The sequence below is a fragment of the Larus michahellis genome, unplaced genomic scaffold, assembly GCF_964199755.1.
Source record: "Larus michahellis unplaced genomic scaffold, bLarMic1.1 SCAFFOLD_78, whole genome shotgun sequence".
Lineage (NCBI taxonomy): Eukaryota > Metazoa > Chordata > Aves > Charadriiformes > Laridae > Larus > Larus michahellis.
The window spans coordinates 708,351-735,435 of record NW_027436116.1 but is presented as its reverse complement, the minus strand read 5'-3'; the positions used below and the strand labels follow the sequence as shown (position 1 = coordinate 735,435).

Below are 27,085 nucleotides of genomic sequence, written 5' to 3'. Positions count from 1 at the left end.
AAGGGCTTTTAGCATTTGAAACCGTAGGCAGATTACAGGGAATGGCTGCTGGTAGCACTTTAAAAGAGTTACTCATATCCAGCTGGTGTAAGTACAATATAAAACCATTCTCATGGGAAAGTCTTTGCATTTTAAGCTTGCTCAGTCCAAGTGTCTCAGGTAGTAAGGGCAGGTTTTTTTGGGTCGTATGTAAAAGGTCAGAAGGCTTTCCTCCGTTTCAAAAGACTGACATGGTGTAAGCCAAGGCAAAGCACGGGTAGCTTCAGGCACACACTGTTTTCTAAAGGCTTTTAGAGGCTGTCTTCGTATGTAGTTTTGTTTGAGTCTCTCTGCTCTGCAAGAAGGGAATTGAAAGAATTAACGACCCTTCACGTTTAATTCAAAGGAGATGATTAGCTTCAGAGGGGAGATACCACTTTAGTTTGAGCCAATTGTGCCTACTTGTGAAAGCAAGCTCAAAAAAGGCCAAAAGTTCTGTGATGCAAATTCTAGCACTGCCAGTTTTGGCTCCATTCAAATGTAAAGCACTGAGAGGCCGAGAAGTGTGGTTGTTGGTGGAAGAAGCTCCAAGAAATAGGCAGAGACGGCAGGGTCTCTTCTGCGTTCCCTCAGTCTTGAGCACTGGTGGCATTAGGTGAATTGTTTGAGTTAACAGCTCTGGAAGCAATGGCGTTTTCATGCTTTAGCTCGGTGCCTGTTTTGTTGCAGGGCAAGCTAGACAGACTTTCTATCTGTCAGGGGATTCTCTGAAGTGCTGTGGAATTACGTATTAATACTTAATCCTTAATCCTTATGAACGGACTAGGGTTTTTTTCTGTGTTTCTCTTGTTTTCAGAATACACCGATGACAATGCCCTGATTCCTAAGAACTCATCGGTGATTGTCAGAAGAATCCCTGTTGGAGGAGTTAAAGCTACCAGCAAAACATCTGTTAGGTAAGTATCCACGAACCATTGTATTCTTTGTTAGGGGTTTTGGTGTGTTCACTTTTTAAATTTATATTAGCTTACAGGGCTTTCAGCTTGTATCTTTCTTGTTAAAGCTGCTGTTAATTTTTGTTGTCCTGGGCTAGATTTTAATGTATCTGCCCCAAAGCAGGCTGACATTTTTAGTCCTGTTGGGACATGGGGTTCAAACTCCATCAATTACAACTTTTAAGGTGACTCTGTTGGGTTTGTTCTTGGGGCTGATTGTTCTGAGACCCATGGTCTCTACATGGATCTCCATATGGAGAAATTCCTTATTTTATGTGTTTGCTTTTACACATCGTAGTGTAATCTTAGGATTTGTTCCCATCTCAGAAGAGCCTGAGTCTCAGTGTTTGACTATTTCTTGCACTTGGGCTGGAGGGTATTCTTACGGCCCAAATCTGGGTTTTTTGCGTACTAGCTATAGAGGAAAGACCCAGGGTTGCCAGCTGGCAAACAATGCAAACAAGAAGTTTCATTCATAAAGGATTCCTAGTAGTTTCCTAAAGACAATGTCCGTTTAAGGCAAGAGAAAAAGAACAGTATCCTAAAGCCTTTTGTGCGAGTACGATGATACTGTTGTGTCTCGCACCAACAGTACAGCAGCACCCTGGTACTCATGAAGTGTCTGCAAGCAAAACCCCCTGAATTTATGTGGCTCTGCATGTCAGCTTTGGGCATGTTACTGCCGTAGTTGTTGCAGTGCTTTCAGGTACTCCCTAGTAATTCTGGAGGCCACAGAGTTGTGCTTCTAAACACTGGGGGTTAATTAAAATATGTATGCTTAGTGCTGCGTTGTCCGTGCATCCTCCATTTCCTCCGGCACCCTCTCCTGGTATTGTAATGCTGCCCCACAATGAGAGGATAGATGCTGCTAGCTCCAAAGATCAGGGAAATACCTGTATGTGGGGATAAGGGAAGAACGGCACTGCTGTTCTAGCATTGACAATTCACCAGGCAGATGAGCTTTCTGCTCCTCCAGCTGGAAACATTGCAGAAGCCACTGGCAGAGCGGCTAAAGTTTGGGAATGATGAACGTATGCTGTACTGGTGGAGAGGCCTTCAAAAATGTGTTACTCACCTTGTAGTATGTTCTTCGAGGTAAATGGATGAAGAAACCATTGGGTGGTCATTGACAGTGTTTCCTTGTACTTGCTCCCCTTCGGGAGCTGTGTGGCTGTAATTGTGAGCCTGGTGGTGGTCTAGCAGTGGCAGGAAGCGCGAGCCTTTCTCTTTGTACGTGAATTCCACAGCAGCCTTTGAATTGCCTCTGCAATACGGATCAATGAGTATGTGGAATCTCAGCAAGTTTTCAAATGTAATAAATAGTTCCTAAAATATTGTAGCATTTTCAGGATCATCTTAAAACAAATTCTGGCAATCAAGGCCGCTATTTTCTTTTGTCACGGGACTCCTCAGTTGAACAAAATTCTAGAAACTGCTGTCAGGTGACATTTCTAGTACTATTTTGAATCCACATAGCATATGTAACACGTTTAGTGGCTAAATATGGTAGCCGTCTGAGCACAGTGCTTGGGCTTCCACAAAGAAACGCTCTTCTAAAGACTCTGCTGCTGACGTTTTTGTTATGTCTTTGTCGGATGACTGATTTTTGGTTCGCTTAAGTAAAGGTGCGCTTTGAAGTGTTTAGACCATCACTGTTCTTGCTTAGAAATTAAAGTACTGTGTATGGCCCTATTTGTGATACTAGGGATATACAGACTGGCTAACGTTACCTTCCTGTTTTGATGGTTGATTATTTAAGAACACAAAATATAGTACAGACATGATGGTTTTGATACTTAGGTAGCAGAGACAAAATACCTGAGGACTTCCTCTTGTGCTGTTGTCTTCTGTATCTGTAAGTCTTGGAGTAATTTGTGACAAAGGTGAAATGTGATTTGGGTTTTTTTTTCTTTGCACTGAGTGTACAAGAGAGAACAGTTTATGTATACGAATAAATTTCCACATTCAGTAGACTATCCGAACATAATGTTTTGACAATCCGTTCTTATAATCTGTTTTTGCTGCTTTTTGCTGGGTACAAGTGCTTTATTTTAAATTCTGATCACCTTTCTTTCTTCTTCTAGAAGTCAAACTGAGCCAGTGAGTGAAACATCAAAAGCGGTATGTAAAATCACAGTCTCACCCTTTTTTCTTTTTTTACGTTTGGAAAAAGAGCAGCGTTTTTCTTCGGGTTTGAAAACACTGTCATTCGGCTGCTAAAATATAATTAACACAAGGAAATACTTGACTGGTGATGGTCTAGATCTTGATTTGCCACTTGGGTTGAATGCTATGCGTAACTACACATTTCAAAATAGTCCTTACAGTATAAAAATCACTATTTGGTGGTTTTTATTTTTCATCTTTATTTTAAGTACTTCACTGCTACGGTGTGAGGCATTCCACTGACCCTGGACCACTGGATCTGATGCCTTGATAAGCTGTTAGGATCAGCTAAATCTAGAAACAGATGAACTCTGGCTCTGTGTTCTGTGAAGAATGCAGCCTCTGATCCTCATGGAATAGTATCCAATCAACTTAAAATTGTAAATTTTTTGTATGTAGGTCTAAAAACACTACGTCTTAATCTGACACCTGTAATTCTGTCACCGAGTGGTTCGAATTCCTTTTTGGCCATGAATGCATGAATGCCTGGCATTGTGAGTTTGAGTTAGTTTACTGGCCCAGTGACCCAAGGAGTTAATTTTATGCATTTATGTAAACCATGTTTATAGTATTTCATCTAATTCAGTCGAGTTTTTATTTCTTGAAAAGGGTTATTTTTCTTGTTGTTTACTAGCATGTGCATAAACACAAATCACATGTTCCAAAAGCAGGTTAACGTTCTTTTCGCCTCGCGTCTTCCCTGGCGTGTCTGTGTCACGTTTCTGAGTAGCATCTCGCCATCCGCTAGCACAGATGTCTCCAAGAAAAGGAAAACTCCTGGAGTGGGAGGGAAGCCTCAGTGTTAGCTAGAACTACTTAAAGTAAATGAAAGACGAAGCAGAAACGTTCCCTTCTAGTTTGCTCTGCCTGGACCTGATTTGGGTTGTGGGTAGCCGTGGGGAGGGTGGAAGCCTTGCATCGCTCTTTACAAATCCTCTCTCTCTCTCCCTGTAAAAGCACTGCAGCCTCGGGTGCTTCTGGTGTTGGAGACACAATTAACTTTATTCTTAAAGCTAACTCACTCTTGGTTCAAAGCGTGGGCTTTTTGTTTTGATTTGGTTTTTTAAATACCTGTATTTCTGCATGTATTTCAAAGACAAACCTGGATCTTAGTGTGGGAGGAATAAATCACCAAAAAGCTTGCCAATTACTGTTGAACAGTAAAGCAGCAAAATTAAAATTAGTCATGGTTTTTTTGAACAGGATGCACAAAAGGTTTTACTTTGAGTATTTCTTCCTTGTCTTGCTCTTCTATTAGCTGTCATTCTATACGTCCAAATTTGCGCTGCTGTCCTACTGTTACTACAGCCAAAGCAAGAAAGTGCCTCCGTTTGGGTTTAGTATTACTGTTTCGGTAACTGCGAGGATTTCTATTAAGGGCTCGTCCTTAAAGGCTGCAGAAATGCAGCGCCAGGCCCATTGTTATAGCACCGTCAGGCACAACCGTGATCCTTCCTGGCTGAATGTTTAGTTCAGCCAAACAATCAGATTTTAGGAAACGGCTGTAATTTACACGTAACGTTCCAGCAGTGAGACTAGCCTTTTCCTCCTATTTTTGGTGCCCTTTCCCACGTGCTTCATGTTAGTTTCTGTCTAGTCTTGTGTTTGAAATGGGAGTTAATAAATTTACTGTCAGTTCTTGGTTTTTGAGGGTTGGGTTGGCTGGTTGGGTTTGGATTTTGTCCCCCCAGTTCTTCTGCAGTATTACCTTAGGGCTGTGTACAAGTTTCTTCTGCGTGATTGATTTGAGGGACTGGCAGGAAATACCTCAGTAGAAATTTAGAGGGGAAAAAAAGTCACGAGAATGTAGGATCATTGGAAGAGGAAGATGGCTGTTGGGCAAATGTACTAACTAGTACACGAATTATCTATCGCCTGCGTTTGATAACTGTTTAGTAGAAAGGAGTGCTATCGCCACCTTTAAGAAATCAGACTCTTGCCTGCAGGCCATATAATAACTGCTTCCTAAAAAAATGCAGGAACTACTTAATAGTTTGAGAAGCGTTATGTTTCAGTTCCTGGTCAGTACAGGACTGTTTAATGCTAGACTCCAACAGAGCACCTTCCCACTCTCTGAAAAACTGCAAAACGGTGGTGATTGTGCCTGCCGTGAGAGAGCACGGGCCTGTTTTGCGCATGGGAAAAAGAGTGGCAGATGGAGCGTGAAGGTGTTGGCCCAAATCTGGGTGTGCGAAGAGCTGAGCCACACACGGAGTGGAGACGGGTGTTTATTTCGTGTCTGCGCAGCGGTGGGGGCTGGGGGGAGCTCCGCAAAGCCAGCACAGCTTGGCTTACACATTGTAAGCTTTTATATTTTACGAAAAGCGACTCATTGGCGGACTAGACTAATTTCTCACACTTCCCAAACTGATTTGGGTAGTATGGCTTGCGGTCTAATAAAATACAAGAAATCAGTTTTCTGTTTCTGTAGACTGCTCCGTCCTGGTAAACACCTTTATTTCAATAAGTGGAGCAGTAAATTTTTTTCTAGACTAGGTGGTGTGTTACTTTTATGGCTGATGTTTTGGACTGGTGTTTTTATTTGGGTTTCGTGGGGTATGGTGAGTTTGGCATTTTTAAACGTAGTGACAGGAGAGACAGAGTTCACGTTTCGGGGCTGATATGCTGGTGCTTTATTTTGACAGGCACCTGCTGTCTTCATGCAAGTGTAACCGTGTGCATTTCTAAATGATGAGACACGAACTGATTAATTTTCAAACTACACTGAAGTTTCCTGTAGTGCTGCTTCCTTCTTGAATAAACTTCAATATATTTTCTACATGCTTTTTAGCTGAAAACTGACAGCTCCCTTACCCCTTTGACTTTTAAGCAGTCGTGAGCATTTGAGAAGGGTCCCTCTCTGAGATATTCCGGAGCAGTAAGTTGATCTCAAACGGGTTTGGTAATTGTAGTTTCTTCTCATTAACCGCATTAACCACGCTCTTAAGCTGTCGTAGGTCTGGGCTTTGCTTTGAACAAATACAAATGCCGCTTTCAGTGACAGTCAGAGGCTATAGTGCAGGCTTTGGGACTACAGTAGAGGTTAGCTATTGCTGTGTTTTGATTGTAGAACTTGAATATGTGTTTCTTTTCTCGTGAACAGATTGGTGACTCTTCTGCATCCATTTCTGCGGCCCAGATTACTAAGGTATATGAATATTCTCGTCAAATACTTAAAAAAGCATTTTCTTTGTACTTTTACATCTTATACTGTCATCTGTATCTGGCTAGCACTTGTAATTTGAACAAGACTTTAATAAAATTTCTACTAATTTAAAGTATTAATTTTAACTTTAAAATGTGTGTATATTTTGATACCATCCTGTAAAGAGTAGTTCCCATTTTGGAAGATAGAAGGAGAGTACCTTATCAGCCTCAAGATGACGTTGTAGTATTGGTCTTCTTCAGGACACTGAGAAGAAGCGCTTTAGCTGTCTACCGTTTTTAATAAGTTTTGTTAATTTTGCATTGGAAACTAACACAGTTTTTACGGAAGACTTGATTTGTCTGTAAGCTGTGGACATTTAAGGGGGGTTTTGAACAGCCAAAAGAGAAGCGTTTCTGTAACGTGGACAACTGCATCACTGTTTTTGAATTTCTAGTGATGGTAGTCAGAGAACCATTCTGTGAATGCTGCACAATTTCATAAATTGTAGTATATGTACAGTGGAGAGCGCAATCTAATTTGTTTGAACGCAGACTGTGTGAATTGTGAAAATGTGCCCAGTTGTTTATAAGTTGATACCAATGTGCCCGTGTGGCATAATAGCAGATGTGGCCCTCTGAAACTGTTGTAATGCCGTGTTTGGCTATGGAATCGCTTGCATTTTTGGCTCAATAACATGTGACTTTGGCCGGGAAAGCACTAGCGATAGCCCTTGGTGCACAGACGTAGTGCTGTGCAATGAAATTACTCGTCTTGAAAGAGCACAAAGATTAGAGGAGGCAGGGCCTAACGCAGAGGAGACAGTTCTTTCTTCTGAAAATAAAGGCCGGAATTCATTTCCAAGAAGGAGAGATCTCTTCCTGCTGGTAACTTCTTCCCTCTCATGTAAATGACATGTAAATGTCAGTGACTTCATAGATGTCGATCTGGATTACGTTACTCTTGAGAAAAAGCTGTGTATTTTGATCTTTTCTTCGTTCACGGTTTCAGCGTCACTGGCATAGCCGCCAGCCTGACCCGGATCGTCCGGGCGGGGGGCTGTCGGGCGAGGGGGGGGATGTGGGGGGGGCGAAAAAATAAGTTTTACCTTTTTTTCGTTCGTGATTTAAGCGCCACTGGCAGAGCCGCCACCCTGACCCGGATCAGGTCGGGGGCGGGGGTGGGGGTGGGGCGTGGCGGTCCGCGGCTTCGCGCCCTGCGCGGGCGCGCGAGCACACCCCTGCCCGGCAAGCGGCAGCGGCGGGGAAGGGGTGCCGGTGCAGAGGCAGGCGAGAGCGGGCGGCGAGCACGGCGCAGAGGTGGGCCGGGGAGAGGGCGGCAGGCACGCGGTGCCTCTTTTCGGAGTAGGTTTTGGGTCGGTGAGGTGGGGGGGGGGGGGCGGTGTGTGTGCTGGGGGCGGGGGGGGGTTCACTGGGTTCTCCAGCCGCGGCAGGGGCGGGCAGGCGCGCAGCAGAGAGAGTGAGCGAGCGAGCGGCTGAGAAAGGAAGGCGGGAGCGCCGGGGCACGGGCACGGCCAGGGGCGCGGCAGGGTAGAGACTCGGCAGCCGGGGTTAGATCCCCGCTCGCCACCGGGAATCCCTTAACCCGCCCGGGCACGGAGCCGGCAGGGACTCCGCTGGGTCCTAAAGTCTCCCGCCGTCCTTGCCGGGGGGGGGTGGGGGGGGTGGCAAACCTGCACGAGGGCAGCGTGGGGAGGGGGCGGCCGGATTCGCAGTGAACCGGGTGGTGAATAGAGGCGGGGGAGGGGGGGGGAAGGGGGACAGCGGGGTGTGGCGGGGGGGGTGGGCGGTAATTCGGTGGCGGCAGCGGGGCTTGGGGGGAGACGCTCTGTCTGCGTCTGCGTCTGCCGCACGCGAGAGGTTCGGGCCCGTTGGAGGGGGTGGGGTGGATGTTGTGTGCACGTGTGCGTGCGGCGGCAGACGGGGCATTGGGGCTGGGGGAGAGGCCTGCTGGGGGGGGGGGTGAGAGGCGAAAGGGGGGAATGGGAAGGGCCGGGGGAGATGGTGCACCCGTGTGCAAGTGCCACGGTGTGCGCGCAGTTGGGGTGGGGCAGATGTGACCCAGGGCTGCCGCGATTGAGAGACGGGACGCTGCTTGATGCAAGCAAGATGTCAGTTCATTAGACGCGTTGGAAAGCTTTTTATACAGCTACTTAACAGTTACATAAATTACACAAATTCTATCATTTCTAATTGGCTTAGCTCTAAATGTTTCATTACAATAATCCCTCCTACCTGCGGTTTCGCTACATGCTAGAAGCTACAGTTTTGGAATGTGCTAAAAGCTACAGTGATAACTTGTTGCCTACTCCCTACTTCTTCAAGGTTATTTATGTCAGACCTGCAAGGCCAGTTGTTCCCTGGCTCCTCAGATTTATTTGTCTCAGGTCTGCAAGGTCGGCATACCCTCGAATTTCTTGCATACTCGTACTTTTCTGCTAGCCGCCCTGTTGTGGTTTAGCCTCAGATGGCAACAAAGAACCACGTGCCGCTCGCACGTGCCTTCCTAATACAGGAAGGATCGTAAGAAAAGGCAAGACTCTCGGGTTGGGACAAAGGCAGTTTAACAGGACAGCAAAGGGAACAGGCAAACAACAACAACAACACGGATAGGGGAATATACAAACGCGATTACGGAACCGCCGCTCGCCGACCAGCCGGACCCGGGACGCCCCAGCCCGCTTTTAAGCAGCAACTTCCTGCCCCCTCCCCCGGCAGCTCAGGGTGGGCGTGGCTCACATGGCATGGAATACCAGGAAAAGTTAACCCTATCCCCACCGGAACCAGGACATTATCCACCCCTTATTCCATACCATCTATGCCATGTCCAGCAGGTTCCAATGAATTGCCACCCCTTTCCCCTGTTATATATATATATATACACACACATATAATGCCCTTAGTTTATGGGTCATCCCTCCAAAGTGTCCGTTGAGTTCTTTTAATCCACGGCTTTGGGCTCCATTTGTTAGAACAGTCTCTCAGGGCAGGTGAGATGCTGGGTGGTGCTGGTCTGTTGCATGCTGTATTTTTCGGAGCTTGTGACTGGTGCACCTGGTGTGGCTCATGCACGCAGTCCGTGGGCTGAAGATGTAGATCTTGAGGAAACTGCTGGGCGCCAGCTGCTGAGATCAGTTCTGATCCCATCATCCCTGTGCCTTACTTGTAGTACAACTGATAGCAATTATAGCAATGAGGACATACAGTGACAGTGTTACTTATCAATTAACAGCACACAATCTGATTCATTGGCTATTCTCGCCCAAAATCAGATCCCCATGAGGTACACATCGGACTTCCCCATCCTGCCGCATCACCCACCAAGTGCACCCAGGTCCTTGGGCAAAAGCAATCCCACGGATGGGTTTGCCTTTGCCTGAGGCAGGACTAACCCAGACTGTCTTCCCTAGCATATTCTTCATGTGCACTACGGGGACTTTATCCCCTTCTACAGTACGTGGAAGTTTTGATTGGGCAGGGCCAGCCCGATTGTTAGATCCCCTGGTGTTAACTAGCCAGGTAGCTTTTGCTAAATGAGTATCCCAGTGTTTGAAAGTCCCACCACCCATTGCTCTCAGTGTAGTTTTTAACAGTCCATTGTATCGTTCTATCTTCCCAGAGGCTGGTGCGTGATAGGGGATGTGATACACCCACTCGATACCATGCTCTTTGGCCCAGGTGTCTATGAGGCTGTTTCGGAAATGAGTCCCGTTGTCCGACTCAATTCTCTCTGGGGTACCATGTCGCCACAGGACTTGCTTTTCAAGGCCCAGGATAGTGTTCCGGGCAGTGGCATGGGGCACAGGGTATGTTTCCAGCCATCCAGTGGTTGCTTCCACCATTGTGAGCACATAGCGCTTGCCTTGACGGGTTTGTGGCAGTGTGATATAATCAATCTGCCAGGCCTCCCCATATTTGTATTTCAGCCATCGCCCTCCATACCAAAGAGGCTTCACACGCTTGGCTTGTTTGATCGCAGCGCATGTCTCACATTCATGGATGACCTGTGCAATAGTGTCCATGGTCAAGTCCACCCCTCGGTCACGAGCCCATCTATATGTCGCATCTCTCCCTTGATGGCCTGAGGAGTCATGGGCCCACCGAGCTATGAATAGTTCACCCTTACGTTGCCAGTCCAGATCCACTTGAGCCACTTCAATCCTAGCGGCACGATCCACCTGCTGGTTGTTCTGATGTTCCTCCGTGGCCCGATTCTTCGGTACATGGGCATCTACATGGCGTACTTTCACAACCAGATTCTCTATCCGGGCAGCAATATCTTTCCACAGTTCAGCAGCCCAGATGGGTTTGCCTCTGCGCTGCCAGTTGCCCTGCTTCCACTGCTGTAACCACCCCCACAGAGCATTTGCCACCATCCATGAGTCAGTGTAGAGATAAAGTACTGGCCATTTTTCTCGCTCAGCAATGTCCAAAGCCAGCTGAATAGCCTTCACCTCTGCAAACTGGCTCGATTCACCCTGTCCCTCACTGGCTTCTGCAACCCGTCGTGTAGGACTCCACACAGCAGCCTTCCACTTTCGATGCTTTCCCACAATACGGCAGGACCCATCAGTGAACAGGGCATATTTCTTCTCATTTTCTGGCAGTTTATTATATGGTGGGGCCTCTTCTGCACGCGTCACCTCCTCCTCTGGTGACATTCCAAAATCCTTGCCTTCTGGCCAGTCCATGATCACTTCCAGAATTCCTGGGCGACTGAGGTTTCCCATTCGAGTTCGCTGCGTGATCAGTGCAATCCACTTACTCCATGTAGCATCGGTTGCATGATGTGTGGTGGGGACCCTTTCTTTGAACATCCAACCCAGCACCGGCAGTCGAGGTGCTAAGAGGAGCTGTGCTTCTGTACCAACTACTTCCGAAGCAGCTCGAACCCCTTCATATGCTGCCAATATCTCTTTTTCTGTTGGAGTGTAGCGGGCTTCGGATCCTCTGTATCCACGACTCCAAAACCCTAGGGGTCGACCTCGAGTCTCCCCTGGTGCTTTCTGCCAGAGGCTCCAGGTAGGGCCGTTCTCCCCGGCTGCGGTATAGAGCACATTTTTAACATCTTGTCCTGCCCGGACTGGCCCCAGGGCCACTGCATGGACTATTTCCTGTTTGATTTGTTCAAAAGCTTGTCGTTGCTCAGGACCCCATTTAAAATCATTCTTCTTCCGGGTTACTTGATACAGAGGGCTTACAATTTGACTGTAATCTGGGATATGCATTCTCCAGAAACCCACAATACCTAAGAAAGCCTGTGTTTCCTTTTTACTAGTTGGTGGAGACATAGCTGCTATTTTGTTGATCACATCCATTGGAATCTGACGGCGTCCATCTTGCCATTTTGTTCCTAAAAACTGGATCTCCTGCGCAGGTCCCTTGACCTTACTTCGCTTTATAGCAAAACCAGCGTTCAGAAGGATTTGGACTATTTTACTCCCTTTCTCAAAAACTTCTTCTGCTGTGTTTCCCCATACAATGATGTCATCAATGTACTGCAGATGTTCTGGAGCTTCACCCTGTTCCAGTGCAGTCTGGATCAGTCCATGGCAAATGGTGGGGCTGTGTTTCCACCCCTGGGGCAGTCGATTCCAGGTGTATTGGACGCCCCTCCAAGTGAAAGCAAACTGTGGCCTGCACTCTGCTGCCAAAGGGATTGAGAAGAATGCATTCGCTATATCAATCGTGGCATACCACTTGGCTGCCTTGGACTCCAGTTCGTACTGGAGTTCTAGCATGTCCGGCACGGCAGCACTCAGCGGTGGCGTGACTTCATTCAGACCACGATAGTCTACAGTTAGCCTCCACTCTCCATTAGATTTTCGCACCGGCCATATGGGACTGTTAAAGGGTGAGCGAGTCTTGCTGATCACTCCTTGAACCTCTAGTTGACGAATCAGCTCATGGATGGGAATCAGAGAGTCTCGGTTAGTGCGATACTGCCGCCGATGCACCGTTGTGGTAGCAATCGGCACCTGTTGTTCTTTGACCCTCAACAACCCCACAACAGAAGAATCCTCCGAGAGACCAGGCAAGGCAGACAACTGTTTAACTTCCTCTGTCTCCAAAGCAGCTATGCCAAAGGCCCAGCGGTACCCTTTTGGGTCCTTAAAATACCCTCTCCTGAGGTAATCTATACCAAGGATGCATGGAGCCTCTGGGCCAGTCACAATGGGATGCTTTTGCCACTCATTCCCAGTTAGGCTCACTTCTGCCTCCAGTACAGTCAACTCTTGGGATCCCCCTGTCACCCCAGAAATACAAATGGGTTCTGCCCCTCTATAGCTTGATGGTATTAAAGTACACTGCGCACCCGTGTCCACTAGAGCCTTATACTCCTGTGGGTCTGATGTGCCAGGCCATCGAATCCACACCGTCCAATAAACCCGGTTGTCCCTTTCCTCCACCTGGCCGGAGGCAGGGCCCCCCTAATACTCGTCATAGTATCCATTACTCACTTCTTGCATAAAGGACTTGGAAGTTCCTTCAAGAGGATCAGAAGCAAGATCAGGCCTTCTGCTTTGTCTGGGGAACGGCCCACTGGAAACCGGGGCGGCACTTTTCCTGGAGGGATCCCCTTTTGTGGTTGTCCTTCCTTGCAACTCCTGTACCCGTGTCCGCAGGATCGAAGTAGGTCGTCCATCCCACTTCCTCATGTCCTCTCCGTGGTCCCGCAGGTAGAACCACAGGGTGCCTCGTGGTGTGTACCCTCTGTATTCTCTCTCTTGAGTGGGGAAATGCCTGCTTCTAATAGCTGAGATGCTGGCCCATGCAGGTGGGGAGTAGAACATATTCTCTTCAAGTTGCTGGACCTTCCGCGACAGTTTCTCCACAGCTGAGACAAGGGGGGAAGAGAGACTTTCTTCATATCGCCGGAGCCGGCCAGCTACCTCATCCACCGTTGGTCCCTCTTCACCTTTCCATTCCATTACTGCCAGGGAGTTGGCATATGACGATGGTGCGCTCCGTACAAACTTCCGCCACATGGGCCTTGTGCATCGCACCTCATCAGGGTCTGTGGGTAAGTCGGCATTGTCCAAGTCATAATAAATCATCTCCCGCACAGCTAATTCTCTCAGGTACTGGATACCTCTTTCCATGGTAGTCCACTTGCTTGGCTGACATACAACATCCTCACTGAAGGGGTACCTCTCCCTCACGCCTAACAGGAGTCGTTTCCAGAGGCTGAGGGCTTGGGTCTTTTTCCCAATCGCCTTGTCAATGCCGCCTTCCCTAGACAGGGATCCCAGCTGCCTGGCCTCCCTACCCTCTAATTCCAGGCTACTGGCCCCATTATCCCAGCACCGGAGCAGCCAGGTGACAATGTGCTCGCCTGAAAGTCGGCTGAAATCTTTTCGCATATCCCGCAGCTCACTCAAGGATAGGGATCGAGTAATTATCTCTGGTTCTGCTTCTTCCTCCTGCTCTCGTGATGGCCCTGGTTCATCATCATCTCTTACTAAGCGAACTGATTTCTTTGTGTACTTCTTCTTCTGTATGGGGGCAACTGATACCGGCACGGGTTGGTTCTCTGGTTCAGTGGCAGTGGCTACCACGGGGGTTGCAGTAGCCGCAGTGTCTGCCGCAGGGGTTGCACTAGCTGCAGTGTCTGCCGCAGGGGTTGCACTAGCCGCAGTGTCTGCCGCAGGGGCTGCAGCAGCCGCAGGGGCCGCCGCAGGGGCTGCAGCAGCCGCAGGGGCCGCCGGTCTGGTTTCCATCTCTTCCCCTTGAGGGTGCTGCATAATTCTGAGCAGTGCCTGGTAGATACTGGCCAGGGCCCAGCACAGCGCGGTGAGTTGTGCCTCTCTAGAATAGCCACAACATTTTCCCTTCAAATATTCTACCACTTTATCAGGGTCCTGTAATTGTTCAGGGGTGAAGTCCCAGACCATTGGAGGCGAGTAGTTCTCTAGGTACCTGCCCATGCTCTCCCACATGCCATGCCACCCCTGACTATCCAGCCTCGGAGCAGATCTCCGGGTGGTAGTCTTAAATAGTCGCTTAACCCTAAACAAGACCTGGAACGTATTCAGGAGACATAGCACTAGGAACACACAAGTTTGAGTATCCCAAGGATATTCAAGATTCTCAAAAGCTGTCATACCTGACCCGAAGGAGAAAAGGGAGGCAAAAGGGCTGGGGAAACTATTGACAAATTCTGAGAGACGGTGTCCAATGTACGGACAGGACAACAAAACCACATAAACACCCCAAAATAACCGTCTGAACAGTGATGTTATCATATCATAAACAGATATCGCACAGGACAGCAGAATGATAATCCTCATCCCTCTTCCAGACACGGTAAACAGCATCGCAGGGAGTACATAAGCCATATAGGAATTTATGTAACACAGCCATGAGAACAAACCAAGCAACATGATGACCAGTGACTACTTACCTAATAAAATAAATGCATACAAAAAAAAAAAACCAAAACCGTTTTTTCCACGTTCTAGTTGGATTCTGTCGTTATGTCAACCCTTCAAGCCCCACGTTGGGCGCCAAAAAGGACTGTCGTGGTTTAGCCTCAGATGGCAACAAAGAACCACGTGCCGCTCGCACGTGCCTTCCTAATACAGGAAGGATCGTAAGAAAAGGCAAGACTCTTGGGTTGGGACAAAGGCAGTTTAACAGGACAGCAAAGGGAACAGGCAAACAACAACAACACGGATAGGGGAATATACAAACGCGATTACGGAACCGCCGCTCCCCGCCGCTCGCCGACCGGTCGGACCCGGGACGCCCCAGCCCGCTTTTAAGCAGCAACTTCCTGCCCCCTCCCCCGGCAGCTCAGGGTGGGCGTGGCTCACATGGCATGGAATACCAGGAAAAGTTAACCCTATCCCCACCGGAACCAGGACACGCCCCCAACATCTCCCCCTTTTTTGTTTCTTTAAAGGCAGAACTGAGGCGCGGGTTTAAAGGTCATCATACTCAGTGAGCTGGACAGAACTAACACTAGTGTAAATCTTCGGAGTATCGCCGTTTTGAATAAACCATGTATGTCGAACAACTTTAGTCACCATAGACCTAACACAGGAAAGAGCGCAGCTTAGAATCAAAAGGCCTACCAATATAATAACTAATATGAGTACAGCAGATTGTACCAGGCTCCTAAGCCAGCCCTTTAGCCCAAACCAATCACCCAAAGTACCCAATCCGAAGAAGTCCGTATCAGATTGCACCTTTTGTGAATGCGCAAGGAGTTGTGTAATTTGCTTATGTATCGAAGAAGAGTGGTCCTCTAAGTCCATGCAGCACATTCCGTCAAAATCCTCACAGCCATGTCCATGGGCTAGTAGCAAGAAGTCAATAGCGGCTCTGTTTTGCAGGACTGCATGTTGTACTGTAGACAAGTCTTCAGCCATCTCAGATAGTATGCGGCTGGTAGCATTTGCTTGCTTAACAACCCAACAGGCAATTGCATCTAAGTTTCTGTGGGCTCTCGCTGCTGCCACCCCAGGGGTAAATAGCGAGGCGAAAAAAACCTCCCAGCGATTCCATAGCTTAACATTATCGTCACAGGTATTTTCTAATGCTTGTATTGTGTCACGAGTAAAACGTAACCGCTGTTTTGGGCTTGGATGATAGTGAGGAGTGCCAAGACTAAGCTGTCCAATAGTACACGGGCCTCCTCTAGGGTTAGAAGGGATCCCAGACCAAGCTCTATTTCTGCAAATAAAAAGAACCCCAAGGGGAGCCGCCTAGGGAGCATGGTACCGGGGGCTGAGTGAGTGGCATCTCGAGCAATGCTCAAACACCATTGTTGTTGCCAGAGGGTAGCATTACCAATAGGTGAGATGACGGTCGGTGGAGAATCCTTTACTAAGGGCCCCTGACCATGACCTAAGGCCAATAAACAAACAATGAGAAATATTAAGAGAATCTACTAAGTCAATTTCCTGCGGCTGGGGCCCTATTGGTAATTTATCATCCCAATTATCGTATTTTTCAAAAAGGTCCTTAAGATTTTTCCATGAAAAAGGAAGCCTTCCAGAAATATTGTATTGCTTCCGTAAGGTTGTCATAGAGTTATTAAACAGTAAAAAGGTCGAGTTATTCAGTGGTACCCCTACTAAGCAGGTGGTGAAGGGCGAGCTGGGCGTAGCAAGACTGGCACAAAAGCTAGTTGTATTGAGCGACCTGGACAGAGTAACCCAGACATTTTGACGGGGGTCAAAAAGGTGAGGGTGGTACCCTGGCAAAGGATTGGCATGTGTCCAGGCTGCACATATACAAAAAAGTGTTAACAGGATCATAATGTTTGACGGACTCTTCCCCCCACCCCTTTTTTTTTTTTTTTTTTTTTGCAATGCTAAATTCTTACAATGCTAACTTCATATATTAGGCAACTGTCACACCATCTATTGGCCAATGTTAACCATCGCTACCATCTCTTACCACAGCGATAGCAGTCGCATAAAACCTAAGGGTCACAATTACCACAGGCGACGCAATGAATATGTTCTACTGGAGTCTCTGCTCTATTGTCCATAAAAGCACTGCATCAGTCCTCCGAATGTTCTTTGGTATGCCGTTCAGGGGAATGATCTAGCTGTGGATTGGTGTTGTGGCCATCCGATTGTGGTAGGGGTTCACGGAAAGGTCGCACGCTCTTCGCTGGGATCCACCTGGGGCCTCGTTCTGTGGAAACACAAGCATAGCCTCTGCCCCATGTGACAAGGGGGTATGGCCCCAAGACCTTACCTGTCTCAGGGTCGCGGATCAGGACTGGAGCTTTTACGCTGGCTTCAAAAGAAGTGTTTGTGTTAAAGTGGCGAACGATCGGAGGGTTGTTATCTATTAAAGAACAATTTAAATAGTTAAAAACATACAGGGCTTTCTGTAGACGTTCTTCAGGGGTGGCTGTCCCTACTCCCCCTTTCTGTTGTTGTAACAAGCGCTTTAAAGACTGATGAGAGCGTTCAATCAGGGACTGGCCCGTAGGGGAATGTGGGATCCCAGTGATGTGAGTGATCCCCCAAGAGATAAAAAAAGTTTTAAGTGCAGCTGAGATATAAGCAGGGCCATTGTCTGTTTTGATTTGTGCAGGGATGCCTAAGGTAGCAAAAGCACGCAGCAGATGCCTGCGAACATCTTTCGCCGCCTCCCCCACATGGCAGGAGGCAAATAGAGCGCCTGAAAAGGTGTCAATAGAGGAATGGACGTATTTTAATCTCCCAAATTCTGGATAGTGTGTGACATCCGTCTGCCATAATTGCAGGCTTTGTAAGCCTCTGGGATTAACCCCACCTGGTGCCGTAGGAAAAGAATGTTTTTGACAATCAGGGCAGACAGCGATAATGTTCGCCGCTTGCTGAGAAGTGAGGCCAAACTGACGTTTGAGGCCCCCTGCATTCTGATGGAAAAAGGAATGACTAAGCTTAGCTTGTGCAATACGGTCAGGTAAAGCTTGTACCGGCAGAGTGAGCATATCGGCCTGTCGATTGCCTTCTGCAATAAACCCAGGTAAAGAGGTGTGCGATCTAACATGTAAAATAAAATAGGGATGTGTTCGAGAGGTTAAAAGGAAAACAAGTTCCTGCAACAAAGCAAACAAATCAGCATGCGAAGTATGACGCAGCACCGAGGCCTCTGCCCGTTCGACGACGCCTGCAACATAAGCAGAATCAGTAATAAGATTCAGTGGTTTAGACCACTTACGAAAAGCTCGAACAACAGCAGCAAGCTCTACGATTTGAGGGGACCCGGAGACTGTCTCAACGTCCGACTCCCATTGTTGAGAGCGGTCATCCCACCAGACAATCACCGACTTGTGTGTTTTTCCAGACCCATCGGTGAACACAGTAAGGCCTTGGAGGGGCTGGTGACATCTCTTTGGTATGGATATTAAGTTAAAATGAGCATGTAGAAGCTTGTGGGACGGAGGATGTGAGGTTAGTTGACCCGTATAATCTGTTAAGGCAAACATGAAAGCATCAGACTGTTGGAATAACCATTGTAGGTACATATTAGTTACAGGTAAACAGATAGAAGCAAAGTCCATCCCTGACAGGGCAAGCAAGCGCTGCCGTGCTTTAATTATCAAGGAAGCAAACATTTCATGTTGTGTCCAAATTGTTTTAGTGGGCTGGTTGGGTAAAAAGACCCACTCAATGATTAATAAGGGATCAGGGTTGTTAGGGTCCCATTGAAAAATCAAAGCATATGGCTGACGTGCAGGGTTCAAAATAATTAAATTGAAGGGCAATTCAGGCGCACAGCGGTGTGCTTGCCGTAAGGCGATGGCTTTCGCTACTTTTTGTAATGAGGCAGCGGCTTCAGGACCAAGTCGACGAGGGGAGTGTAAATCGGAATCTCCCTTGAGGAGTTCAAACAAAGGGCTTAAGTCTGAATTGGAGATTCCTAGCAAGGGTCGGACCCAAGTAATGGTCCCTAATAATTTTTGAACATCGTGCAAATTTTTAATGTCGGCCTGTATATGCACAGGTTGGGGAACTATCGTCTGGGTCCTGATGCGCCAACCCAAGTAGGTCCAAGGGGGCATTTTCTGGACTTTTTCGGGCGCAATACAGAGGCCTGCCGAATTGACAGCGGCCGTGACAAGGGCTACGGCCTTTTCCATGAGCTCAAGGTGAGGCGCAGCCATCAAGATATCATCCATATAATGATATAACAGAACTTGAGGCAACGCAACCCTGACAGGGCTAAGTACCTTAGCGACATACCATTGACAAATTGTCGGGCTATTTTTCATTCCCTGTGGCAGTACAACCCACTGATATCGTTGCACAGGGGCTTGCATATTGACACTTGGGACTGAAAAAGCAAATTTGGCAGCGTCATCAGGGTGTAGTGGAATGTTAAAAAAGCAATCCTTAAGGTCAATAACGGTGAGATGCCAATTGCGGGGGATCATAGTTGGAGAAGGGAGCCCTGGCTGCAGAGCTCCCATATCTACCATAGCATCATTGATTCTTCTGAGATCATGGAGCAGGCGCCACTTGCCAGATTGCTTCTTAATAACAAAGACAGGTGAATTCCAAGGACTAGTAGTAGGTACTATATGTCCTTTTGCTAATTGTTCCGTAACCAGTTCTTGGAGAGCGCGAAGCTTTTCGAGTGGTAGGGGCCATTGATCTACCCAAATGGGTGTCTGAGTTTTCCAAGTCAGTTTCAGGGTGTCGCGCACCTCAATGGCCCCCCCTAAAAATGCGACTGAATGGAAGTTCCCCATTGTGATAGCACATCACGTCCCCATAAGACCATAGGAACAGGCAGCACAAAAGGCTTGACGGAAGCCACTCGTCCTTCTGGGCCTTTGATTTGGATCAATTCCGAGGATTGGTGGCTTCTACCAACTCCTCCGATTCCGGCTAGTGCCTGAGGCACAGCTGCCAAAGGCCATTGTGGAGGCCACTTCACCTGTGAAATTACGGTAACATCGGCCCCTGTGTCAATAATCCCATTTAGGATTACTTGCTGAGTGCCGTGAATAAGAGTACATTGACAAAGTGGTCGCTTCTGGGAAATGGACTGTACCCAGAGAATCTGTGGATCCCCAGTAGATCCAAAACCTGCTTGTCTTTGCTGCGGAGGTGGGTGAGGCGAAAGAGAGCTTGCGTTCTGCGGGATCAGTAGTAATTGTGCAATGCGGCTTCCTTTGGGTACTGTGCAAGGGGGAAATGGGGTCCAGGCCATGATTTTAATTTCCCCAACGGTATCCGCATCAATTACTCCAGGCAATACAAAAAGTCCGGCTAAGGTAACTGATGATCTCCCTAATAGTAGCCCTTGTGTTTTCGGGGGTAAAGGACCTGAAACATTAGTTGCTAATAAATGAACAGAGGAATCAAGCAACGTTACTGCGTGTGAGGTTGCCAGGTCCAATCCGGCGCTACCGGCTGTTGCTGGGCGAAGACTTGTGGCGAGGTCACACCCATCTGCATGGCTCGATCCACCGGCGACGATACTTGTGTCTGTGCGCGTCGCTGCCCCGCGCTCCGCAAGCGGTTTCCCTGTATCGGCTGCCCTTGAAAATTATACTTAGAACGACATTGATTAGCATAATGACGCCCCTTCCTGCATCGGGGACAGATCCCAGGGGCTTGGGCTTTAGCCCCCCATTAGAAGCGAGACAATTTCGTTTGATATGGCCTGGTTTACCACAACCGTAACAATTTCCTCCCCCAGACATGCCTCTCATAGCTGCGAAAGCAGCTGCCATCGCTTCAAATTTATGGTCCACAGTACCGATACGATTACAAGCCTCTACCATTTCAACCAAAGTCGGAGCTGGGTTAGGGAGAGATTTAAGGAATTTTTTACAGTCGGCGTTAGCATTTTCAACTGCTAATTTTAATAGCAAAATTTCTCGAGCTTCGGTATTATCTATTTGGCGTTCTAAAGCTTGCTTAAGTCTATCAATGAATTGCATGTACGGCTCCCGAGGTTCCTGCGTAATAGAGGTGAATGCCTTTTGAGGTTTACTGGAATCGGGTATTTTAAGTAAAGCCTTTTTTGCTTCTTCGCGGATCGCTTCCAGGGCCTCTCGTGGACAATCTCGAGCCTGTGCCGCTGGATTAGAGTGCTGACCCGTACCCATAAGGTGCTCCATGGTCAGTGCGGCAAGAGCAGCATTATTATGACCCACGTAGCTGGTGAGGAGAGTTTGAAGGCCCCCCCTCCAGTGCGACTCCCACAGGGAATACTGGGAAGGGGTTAATAACAATTGCGCTAGCGATTTTAAATCATGGGGAGTCATAACATACGTATCAAAGACAGAAGACAGGCTCGCAAAATATGGGGAAGAGAGCCCATGTTCTGTGACGGTACGGCGCAGCTCTTTAATCACCGGGAAGGACAAAGCCTTCCACTGCACTCCCCGGCCTTGATAAATAACAGGGGCGACTATCGTTCGCGCTATTTCCAAGTCACCTTCTTTTAAAGCTTGACGTCTAATATTCGCCCACGTATCATGAGGGTCAGGGGGGGTACAAGTCAGGCTCTTTATCAGGATCAACGGGCCCCGGGTCAAGCGGATCTTCCTCAGGAGGGTAGCCTGCGGCACAGACCTTTAAGGGTCCGGGCGACTTAGCACGTCGCGGAGGTAGCGGAGGGGGAAGCAAAGGCGGAGCTGATGAAGGTTCCCCCTTAGTATCTGGAGAGTCTTTATGGCCCTTTTTCTGTGCCTTAATAGCCTCAAAGATTATTTCTCCACCACGGAAGCAAACGCTGAGCCTCGGCATTCCCTGACGTCGCTAAGTCCCACAACTTTACCCCCACATCGTCCCAAAGTTCCCGTGTAAAAATACTGGAGGCCGTAACAGTGGGGATCTTCATTTGTACCCACTTAAGCATAATCTTTAAGTCCTGCCCGGAAATATCTTTTTTATGTTTCCGGAGGAGCGTTTTCATAACTTTATATACATCTCTCTCTGCGGGGGACATCTGATTCCCCATGTTTCCCACAGCTCACCTCTTAAATCCAGAGGGATTCCTGGCCAGTTCCTGCTTCCTTTCAGCAGCTCATTCAAAGTTCCGTGGGACTCGCAGCAAGCCGCTCAGCTAGGCGGTTCACCACCCCATCACGTCGGGGTCACCAATTTGCCGCGATTGAGAGACGGGACGCTGCTTGATGCAAGCAAGATGTCAGTTCATTAGACGCGTTGGAAGGCTTTTTATACAGCTACTTAACAGTTACATAAATTACACAAATTCTATCATTTCTGATTGGCTTAGCTCTAAATGTTTCATTACAATAATCCCTCCTACCTGCGGTTTCGCTACATGCTAGAAGCTACAGTTTTGGAATGTGCTAAAAGCTACAGTGATAACTTGTTGCCTACTCCCTACTTCTTCAAGGTTATTTATGTCAGACCTGCAAGGCCAGTTGTTCCCTGGCTCCTCAGATTTATTTGTCTCAGGTCTGCAAGGTCGGCATACCCTCGAATTTCTTGCATACTCGTACTTTTCTGCTAGCCGCCCCCAACACAGGGCTTTCTCATTTCTAAAATAAATACTCACTTACTCAACCCCAAAATACTCAGTACATCTCCAAAAAGAAGAACAAACACTGCAGGGATGAATGCGGCACGTTGAGGGCCTGGATCCCAGCATGCCGTCTTTTGTGCAGGTTTGAACGGTTTTTTAACCACCACACCCCCCGCCCAACTTCCAGACATTTTGGGGCCGTGAGCCGCCTCTTTTGGGGGAACTCCGTGTAACCCCCACATGCCCCCCTCGCCTGCTCCTCCCCCGTGGGGGCCAGGGGATGGAGAGCCGGGGAGAGAAGAGGTGGGCGGAGGGGGAATGGCGGGGGCGGCTGAGCCGGCAGGACCTGCCCATCCCAGCCACCGCCGTCTCGCCCAAGCAGGCCTTCGCCGCCAGCCAGAGCGGCCTGGGGTATCGGCGAGCCGTCCTGGTGCCGGAGAACCTGGACCAAACGCTCTTCTTGCACCAAAACTTGCATATTTTAGAATCAATCATGAACAGCAACAAGGCGCGGAGCAGGAATCTCCATGGCCAGCCATTCCGGGGGTCGGCGGGGGTTTAAATCCAGACCCATGGCGGGGATTTGGGACGCCGAGTATTTTGCCAAATTCCTGCGGTTTTGGCATCGCTTTGGCAGCGAGGAGGCGTGAACGTGCCGCCGCCTCCCGGCACTTGCTCTCTCACCCCGCCTCCGGAGCCAAACTACTCAAAATTCATCCCTTTCTATGGAATTAAAATATCACTCAGCGCTGCAACTTCCCACCTCTTTTTCTTTTTTGAAAAGGAAACAGCCCCCAGGGTTTTTTGGTTAAAAACTCCCAGTCCTCCCAGCTGGCAGGGCTGCTGCTGACTCCGGCCTCACTGGGAGGCCCGTCTTCGATTTCGGGAGGCAGCCGGTTTCCCTTTGGAATCGTTAAGGGCTAGAGAAAAACGTTACTCTGAGGTCTATTTTTAAAAATACAAGCCTTGAGAAGCCAAAGGAGAACGTTCCCACCCACCTTCTGCTTTGGGGAAAGGAGTTTGTGGAGGCCCAGACCCGAGCATTGGGCCTTTCAGGAGAAAAACGGAACCAAACTATAGATTTTTTTTTTTCTACTGGACGTGAATATTCTGCAAAACTTAAACAAACTCATTCATGAATCTGGTGGCCCGGAAACAAAAAAAATCAGCCTTTTTTATACTGTCAGTAGAGACAAGACACCTTTCTTCCCATTTCCTTCCTTCAACTAATCGAACCCTCCATGCTCCCTCCCAACCGCCACGTTAATTTATGCAAATAAGCAGCAATTAATAAAATAAACACGCAACGGGTGCTTTACATATGATCGAGACACCTCATGGCCACCCAACAGCTTTAACCACCCCAATTCTGCTGCCCCAGAACCAGAGGAACGAGTTTTAAATCATTGAATTATCGCGCAAAGAGCTAGAGCACGGCAAGAACTTTAAAACTGATGAACCAAATTTAATAAGTAAACAAAAAACCACACGTGAAAACTAACCTTACCTCTATCAAAAGGGTGCTGCAGTCCACATCTTAAACGCTGCACACGACCATCAGGGAAAAACGTTGTTAGATATGATGAACGTTTTGGGGCGATTTCCCCTATTCCCTCTCTTTTTAGAGCGGGGGCGACAGCGTGTTCTCGAATCCTCAAAGCCCAGCCGCTGCCCAGATGCGGAGAAAAAGGTGGGGTTTTTTAAGAGAAACGGTAAAAACTGGCCTCGTGGTTGGTTTGGTGTCAGTTCCCGGGTGTTATGGGAGGAGGTCAGCGGAATGCGGGGGGTTTGTGGCTTCGCCACCCTTTAAAAACGCTCCCGGGGACCTTTTAAACATCTTGTGGGCGATGGAGTCTCATATGGGCGTTTCTCCCCTGGATCTTCTCAAACACCCTGAAAGTTAGAAAAGAAAGGGATTTTTAAGTCTTTTCTTTTTTTTTTTTAAATTTGTTAGACCAAGCTTCGTTATTCCTACTTTTGGGAACTCTTATGCTTTGCTGCATAGTGTGACAGAATTTTGGACGTTGGTGGTTGAACAAGGCAGATCGTGGGGGATTAAAATAGTAGAATTAATTGTGCGATCGCTTAAAACGAGGTTGAATTGAAACTCGAGGCATTTTGCTTGGCGTGAGTGAGTGGAGTGGGGAAGCCTCAGGCTGCAAATCCCTACGAAACTTGAGGGTTTTTTGGTCAAAAGGGAGAAACGCTGTGATTCTTGCACAAGGAGGGTCCTTTCTGAACCTCAGGGCTCGGTGGAGGGCCTCCCCGACTCTGAAAACACTGATTTTTTGGGGTTGAAAGCCAAATAAAACCGCCAAGTGGCCCCAGGGCAAGGGGAATCCTCAAGCTGCCCTCCCCCTCTGCCCCCCTCGGGTCGTTTTCGAGCCTCAAAACAGCCGGGATTTAGAAGAAAAATGAAGAGCTGACCTTCCACACTCGCCGCAGGGGAAAAAACCCGGATCTCCGGCGCTGCCGTCCCAGCACCAGGAAGGACCGGGATCGGTGGAGGAGCTGCCATCGCTGTTGCGCTTCTCGACTCCCCGGCTTTGGATTTTCCTTGGGCATGACATGGCGCCTCTTCTTTGTGCTGCAAAGGGCCTGTAAATCAGATGAAAAATAGCTTGAAACAGCTGCGGGCGGCAAAAGAATTAGAGTTTTTTGCGACAGCAGTACCGCGTTTTACCAGCCCAACCCCACCCGGGTGGACTCTGAAAACTAAACAGTCGAAGAAAACCACTTTAGTTCGACTGGGAGAACCAGACCTTGAAAGAAAAACTGTATTATTTCTCTATTTTAAGCAGAAAGCGCTTTCCTCCCCAAAAATCTATCCAAAATGTGGAATTCTGAAGCAACAAAGTGGCGCGGCCGCCCCATTTCTACCACCAAAAAATGACAAATATTTCTGTGAACCAAATCCGCTGTTGAGACACGGTTTTAGTCTGCATCTGCTGGGAGGAAAACCAGGAGCCATTTAATAAGGGAAACGCGGCAGTAAACTATCCAAGGGGCAAATTGACGAGGATTCTCTCCCCCAGCGCACAAGCAAGCTGAAGTGTTTGAAGCAGACGTTTTGTGGACGTGCTACAGCGACAGAAAGAACGCAGCATTTAGTATTCCTCCCCTTCCTCCTCTCTCTCCCCTTCCACTGAATCCACCCCCAGCTCCTCATAATCCTTCTCCAGGGCAGCCGTGTCCTCCCAGGCCTCTGAGAGCTCCCCCTCCTCCATGCCCTCCCCCACGTACCAGTGCACGAACACCCGCTTGGCATACATCACGTCAAAGTTGTGGTCCAGGAGGGCCCAGGCCTCGGCAATGCCCGTGGTGTTGCTCAGCACACACACAGCGCGCTGCACCTTGGCCAGGTGCCCCCCGGGCACCACCGTGGGCGGCTGGTAGTTGATGCCCACCTTGAAACCTGTGGGGCACCAGTCCACAAACTGGATGCTACGCTTGCTTTTGATGGTGGTGATGGCGGCCTTGACATCCTTGGGCACCACGTCCCCGCGGTACAGCAGGCAGCACGCCATGTACTTGCCGTGCCGCGGGTCACACTTCACCATCTGGTTGGCCGGCTCCAAGCAGGCGTTGGTGATCTCGGCCAGCAACAGCTGCTCATGATAAGCCTTCTTGGCCGAGATGATGGGGGCGTAGGCAGCCAGTGGGACGTGGGTGTGAGGGTATGGCACCAGCTTGGTCTGGAACTCCGCCAGGTTGACACTGAGGGCCCCATCGAAGCGCAGGGAGGCCGTGATGGAGGACACGATCTGGCTGACGATCGTCCCAGCCAAGGGGGACGAGCTGGGGGACCCCCACCCCACCTCTGCCCTCGGCAGCAGGGCCAGGACAGACCCTCCACGCAGAGAGAAGGGGCCTGGCGCGGATTTCATCTCGAGCCCTCTTCCTCAGCCCAAAGCCACACAACTCCCTCTCTTTCTCAGCCCCCAAACCAGCCACGCCAGCCCCTTTGCCAGCCCCGCCAGCAGGAGTCCCACTCTCCCTGGCAGGCCCCAAACCAGCTCCCCCCTCTGCTGCCTCTGCCCCTCTGCAGCCCCCCTGGGCAACACTGAGGGAGCGCAGCCACCCCACAGCACCCCAAACCCCCCAGGACATAGGCACCCCGCGGGGAGCCGGGCCCAGCCACCCCCCTCACACCCGCCAAGGCCCCCCCTCAGGCCCCCCGTGCCCCCAGCCCCACTCAGGGCCCTCCCGCCCCACCCCACCACCCCTCGGGGCCGCCCACTCACCTTGATGCGCTCCAGCTGCCTTACCATGTGCTTGCGGGAGCCCTGCGGGCCTGGCCCGACCCACCACCCGTCCGCCGAGCCACGCTTTCCCCCCAGACCATCCCGCATTCATTTCCAGGCGGCCGCCGTTTTCCCCCGGCCCCCTCAGCTTCCGGAGCGCCCTGGCCCAGCCCGGCTCAGCTCCAAGAAGATCAGCCAGATGCAAAAGCTACCACCACCGAGCACCAAGTTCTTCAGAATGTTGTGTAGAACGTAGAAGGCCGGCAACGCTCCATGACAGCGCTTCGCCGGGCATTTCGGCACATTTCTAGCCAACTTTGGTTCAAAAAGCCTGCCGTTGAGGACTGGCCGAGCCACTGAGACAAGGTCAACGTCAGCTGGAAGGGCCTACGCAGCCTGGGCCTTGCACCAACCACACGCTGACTCCTCAACAGGGGTTCCCTTGTCCCCGCTTTTCCCAGAGTTTGCTCTTCTTCCAATGGCTGGGCGCACATTTTAGTCTTTCATCAGCCAAAACCCCCCAAATCCCTGGCCATTCTGCCCGGAAGGTATCAAAAAAAACACCCGAGAGGTAAA

The 27,085-nt window shown here is 49.1% G+C and overlaps 1 protein-coding gene and 1 pseudogene across 1 annotated transcript; one reads left to right on the top strand and one right to left on the bottom strand.

Annotated features, from left to right (window-relative positions):
* The window catches only part of LOC141736967 (endoplasmic reticulum chaperone BiP pseudogene), a 110,968-nt pseudogene that overhangs the window by 60,683 nt on the left and 23,200 nt on the right, over positions 1-27,085 (top strand).
* LOC141736964 (tubulin alpha chain-like) lies at positions 25,038-26,174 on the bottom strand. Its single transcript, XM_074571633.1, has one exon. The coding sequence runs from the start codon at positions 26,150-26,152 to the stop codon at positions 25,373-25,375; it is 780 nt and encodes a 259-aa protein (XP_074427734.1). The 5' UTR covers positions 26,153-26,174; the 3' UTR covers positions 25,038-25,372.